The sequence below is a fragment of the Phaethon lepturus genome, unplaced genomic scaffold, assembly GCF_000687285.1.
Source record: "Phaethon lepturus isolate BGI_N335 unplaced genomic scaffold, ASM68728v1 scaffold3028, whole genome shotgun sequence".
Classification (NCBI taxonomy): domain Eukaryota; kingdom Metazoa; phylum Chordata; class Aves; order Phaethontiformes; family Phaethontidae; genus Phaethon; species Phaethon lepturus.
In genome coordinates, this window is record NW_010556746.1 from 184216 (window position 1) to 189734 (window position 5519).

General features: G+C 36.5%; 1 protein-coding gene across 1 annotated transcript in view; it reads right to left on the bottom strand.

Annotated features, from left to right (window-relative positions):
* CYLD (cylindromatosis (turban tumor syndrome)) overlaps positions 1–5519 on the bottom strand; it is a 19187-nt gene that overhangs the window by 13584 nt on the left and 84 nt on the right. The window contains exons 1-5 of the mRNA XM_010292542.1: positions 5064–5519; positions 3726–4028; positions 2725–2830; positions 1547–1645; positions 300–416 (exon numbers count right to left, since the gene is read on the bottom strand). The exon at positions 5064–5519 is cut by the window's right edge and continues 84 nt beyond it. Coding sequence (XP_010290844.1) covers positions 300–416; positions 1547–1645; positions 2725–2830; positions 3726–4028; positions 5064–5519 — 1081 coding nt within the window. The remainder of the gene's footprint in view (positions 1–299; positions 417–1546; positions 1646–2724; positions 2831–3725; positions 4029–5063) is intronic.

Consider the following 5519-nt stretch of genomic DNA (forward strand, 5'->3'; position numbering starts at 1 on the left):
ATTTTATCTTGCCTGTAAGACATACGTATTCCCACAGAGCTGCGCATATGTTGCCAAGAATGTATTCTCCTACACGCAGGATAAAACAGCAGGTCTGTCAATGAAGACAGAATCTATTTTCATGGGGGTTCCAAGATGCTTTTTATGATATAGTATGTCTTCCACTAAGATAACATATTTCAACTGTTTTTAATTTAAACTTATACCTGTTTTATTTGAAGAACATCAATACACTCTAGTTTTGTTGTTTTTTTTAAATAAAGTGTATGCCTACATGAAAGACTATCACCTCTCTTTACCTTCATCAATATACCATGGCGGTTTTGTTTTCGTTTGAGGCTGAGAGTCAACTGATGAGCCGTTTAATGTATAGAAGACTTCAGATCTGTTTCTATTACCAGGTTCAGAGGTAGATCCTGGAAAACAATATGTTTTACTGAAGAAATTAATCTCTATTTACGAAGGGTTAGCTACACTCTTATTTCATACCATACATGTTACTATACTTTGAAGAAGACATAACTGCCTTTCCACAAATCAGCAAACTCTCCCATCAAAGCTAACACAGTTCTAAACTTGCAACAAGGTAGCAGTTTATCCCACACCAACTTAATCCTCCAAGCTGAAATTTCAAGTCATCAGCCTGAAAAGAAGGCTGAAAATACTCTTCAAGCGCTAATTTTTCATTACTATAAACTAGGGATATAAGAAAGCATTTGAGATAAGAGTGTACAGCAGGTATTTTTTCTTTGTTTTTAAAGCAAGAAAATTTCAGAGGATGCAAATAAATTACCGATCCAGTTCCACACAGCTGTAACTTATGTCAACATTCGACCACAGTTACTTCAGTGAAGACCATCTCTGGCAGCATCCAATACCAGGTAGAATGAAAACTTACAGAACATACTGTCATTACTATTCTACAACCAATAGCCACTAGTGAACTTTAAAGACACTGAATTTTGGTTTCTGCCTTTAAAAAAAAAATTTCCCTTCCAGGATTTTTTCCCTGGGAAGATTTTCAGAGCTGGACAAAACCAGAATCAAAAGGAGTTGATATTTTGGGAAATTAAATTTTTATTTTTAATTACAGCAGAATTAACATATTCACTATTGAGATCTGCTCCTGGGCTAAAAATTTGGAAGTTTCTCGTCCTGCAGAAAGAAGACAATAGCAAACTGTATTTATTTAAAAATTTAAAACAAACAAACAAACCCTGGACAAACACACATCACACTTTCAGAAAAACAGAATGCAGCCCTGAACTGGTTATACTATACCACTAATTAACATGCTCTTGAATTTTTGCTAAACTTCAAACTGTTTGTCATGAAAGTGAAGGTACTTTTGAGCAGTCTTAATTTAAACTGTCTACCATCTTTATTAGGATTAAATAAATTCATACTATTACTCTACTTCACAGAAATTTAACTTGGTACGTAACTGAATAAATGCAGTGACTGAAAATGCAAGGCAACACTTTTTCCCAAGCAACAGAGATTTGTAATGTTACATAGGTAAAGAAAAATCACTTTGTATACATACCTGTAGCCTTTGGCTTACTATGATTGAACACGCTTTTGTCACCACCACCTCTTGAGGTATAGGCAAGCTTGGGAGGTCTCCTGTCCTGTGACACAGTCTCTAAGACATGGTATATGAAGAGAACATCAGCTTCCCTTTTCTATGTCACAAAGAAGTTCAAGCTGAAAGGTAACTGAACCAAGGTCTACCATTGTAGGTTTTAAAACTAAGTGGAGCAAAACCTTCTTTGGCACATAACCAACATTTTAGGTATATGGGACTTGCTTCTATCACATCAGCAATTACTTTATTCTAAAGTCTACCATTATTTCTTGAACACATCAAATAGATTGACTTGACATTCTTCAATGCATATGCATGCTTGCATTACGGGAAACAGATGCATGAAATTCTAAACTTTGTTTTCTACCAACACATCTACAACAAATGCTCTTTTCCCAAAAATGGAGAAGTCCCCATGAATCCTCCAGAGAAGAATTCGTGTAAAAACATACATCTCAACTAAACCAACACAAGGTTGGTGAGGTGAACATAAGAAAGTTACAGGTGAACTTAAGAAAAGTTAGCCAAATTGAAGAGAGGGGGCACGGTTCCAGACTACAGGCTGTGCAAGACTGCTTTAGTACCTGTCTTCAGATAGCACACAAACAGAAGTTTTACATGAAACTTTTCTTTCTTCAAAAAAAGAATCAGGGGACCGTAGTGGTTACAAGTTAACACTATTCAGTAAATTACTGCAGACAGTGAATTCTTTCAGAGTCTTGCTATGAATTTTCGAGTATTTGCTCATAGAATGCATAAATAATACTATCAATACATTTCAAGCACAGAACAAACAGCTTTCTGATCCAAGATGTTTCAACTCCTGGAGTAAACTGAACAACATTCAATAAAAAGATTCCCGCTACAGATGCTCACATATTCATGAATACTATACAGCTGGATAGTAACGTAAATACTATTCAATTTGACATGAATTTTGCTCAATATTAAACATTTTCTACTAGTGAGACTGTAACCAAAAGGAGGAGGAAACTGAAGAGAAGTGTAACACAGAACATTAAACCAATTCACGTGAATTTAGGGTATTAATTCCTCAGTATTGTTCTAATCATATAGCAGTGCTGAGGTTGAGATGCTATCGAAGTCTGCCTTCTGGTTAAGCAAGCAGAGCATACCTGGAATAACATCATTGATATGCAAAAGAAGTGTACTTTCAACACTTGCAAAACTGCACAGCTGTATTCCATTATATCTTCCATCCCAGTTTCCAATCGGATTATCCTAAAAATAGAAAAACATGTTACATGTATCCCAAGATAAGATTTACATCATACAGAATACACACATATGTCTTTAGGAACGTAAAAAGTAGGAAAATTAAAGGTTTGACAACATCTACTTTTTCCTGTAACAAACTTTGTATCTAGAACAGTCAAACATTACAGTCTTTAAAGACAAATGCAAACTTAAAAACTGTTCTTTTGAGAAATATTTCCTATTTTAACAAGCATTCCTCTACTAAAATCCATTATTTATAAACAAGTTAGAACAATTCCAGTGCATTGTTAGGCAACAGCTACTGCAATCAAGAAAATGGAAGCACCCGATCTACAAGAACAAACCTGAAACACTCTAACTACCAAAAATTTGAAAGCTGTTCATTTTAAAAAATTCAAGTTGCTAGAAATAATTTTTAATGACAAGCTTCACATTTTCTTGACAGCTCAACTTTTATACTTAAAACTCAGTATTTTTAAGGTAGAACAAAGTCAAACAAACCAAAGTTACAAGAAAAAAAACACTTTTAAAAATAGTTAACAAACAAAAAGGCATCCAGCCTACTTTTTTAAAAGGCAGAACAAAGCCAGTCTCACAAGACAAACACTCAACTCTACTACTTCAAGACTAACATCTAACATTGCAAGTAGCTCAGTGGAGGCTCCTCAGAGTAACCAGAGTATTTCTCCTGAACTGTTTAGCATCAAATAGGATACCATTTACCTGATGCCAAAAAACAATTACCACCAAGGGGCATCTTGGAACACAAGTGTTTATTTCCCATTTTAGGTCAGCCTCCACTGAAGTAGCTTGTGGATAATGCTGCTTCTTCTATATTGCATGTAATTTACTAGCTAACACACATGCAAAAGTTATGAAAGTCAGGTTATTTTCTTACCATGTCCACTCCAACAACGTATCCTAAACTTTCGTTTCCTGGTAAGACATCACAGAATATAACTGTCCCATACTCTATACTCTCTCCTATCTTCAGAGAAACCCTGGAGTTGATCTCCAGAGGAGGAAGTTCTACCTGCATTGCGTCAACTGGAGCTGCATAGTCACTTTCCAGTTCATTGTCATCATCTTCCACCAGCTCCAGTTTGTCCAAAGCAACAAAAACCCCACAATCCTCATCACATCTGAAAAGCTGCTTGCCTTGGTACTGTCCATCAGTAAAGCCCTGACCACGACCTTCTTCCTAAGTGTCAGAGGAGGAAGAAGAGGAGGGGAAAAAAAAAGAAAAGGAAAAAAAAAAGGCAGTGTATTTTTTGCAGAAGCAGACTACTACAAAAGCAGTAACACAATCCAGTGTTTTGGAGAAACTGCAGTAAGAATTTGCCTGGTGACCTATCATTACATTGGGAGAATTGTATTGCCAGAATTTGTGACAAATATACACACTGTCTATCTGAGGGGAATAAACAGTAAAATGTCATTAGATTAGTGAGTACCTGCAGGCAGGCGCCTTTTTACTCAAAGAAGCATGTTTTCTTTGTGTGCAAATCTTGTTTCCATCATCAAATTTTTGCTATACCAACACACGACTACTTCATACTAGACATAATGCTAAGCATTCAAAAATTCCACTTAGATGCCAAATAAAGAGAGCTGATCTCCAGAAGCACTTGGGCCTGACACTCCCTGAGGTTCTTAGTGGGAATTGCAAAGAATTCAGAAAAAGTTTAAAGAGGACTTTGGAAAATACACTTCTAATGCAAGAGTGGCACTCACCTGAATCTAATCCTTCGAAAGATTATGGTTGACATTAAGTTTGCAGAAATACCTCACTAGGAGCACACTAACGGCAACATTCTCTATCTTAACTAGTTGCCATTTGACTTTTAGGGCTCTACAAAACCAGCCACCCTAAAATCCAAGCCTGCATTTAGGGATTGTATCCTGACACATGCAGGTAAAAACAAAGCACTCAACAGAAATGTCAGAGTCAGATATTTGCCACAATGGGGATGCAAGTAATTAATTTTTTCTAGCCTGGAAAGGTCAGAGTATGTGCTAGACTTTTTGCCAGCCCATGCAGCTCATCAAGCTTCACTTAACATGTAGAATACAAGGTTGATGTAATATTGTTATTAAATACCTGTGAACATACCATACTTATGAAAAGACTGAAGTTTACAGAATTTTTAGCAGTAATGATGACTGCCTCTAAATAGAAGATTTTAAGCTCATCTTATAAAATACAGATGATGCTCCCCCTTATCAAGAAACTTACCAGCAACTCTACTCCAAAGTATATCCCTGTTAGGGACCTTTCTTGCAATAAGGGTCCTCTGAAGCGAACAACTCCAGGAAATTTATCATCTCCTGATCTCAGCTGTACTCTAACAGGAGAGCCAATATCTATTTGGATGCCTTTAGTTAACCTGCTTTTGCTTTTAAACAGACTGTATCTTTCCTCACAGTTAGTAATGGCCAAAAGCAACTCAGCTAGTTTTTCATTTATTTCTATAACATCCTTCTCATCCACAAACAGAATTGCATGAGGTTGTTCCAGAATCTTTAATCCAATCTGCAGTTTCTTGCCTTTGCAAGGAATATTTCTGGAGTGTCCCACAGAAGAACGGTCTTGAAAAAACTGCCCAATGCTACCTTTGGGCACTTTCAAGAGTTTTTGAGTCTGCTTGTCTATGACACTGCATTCTTGGAGAAGCAAGTAAAAGATCCGCTC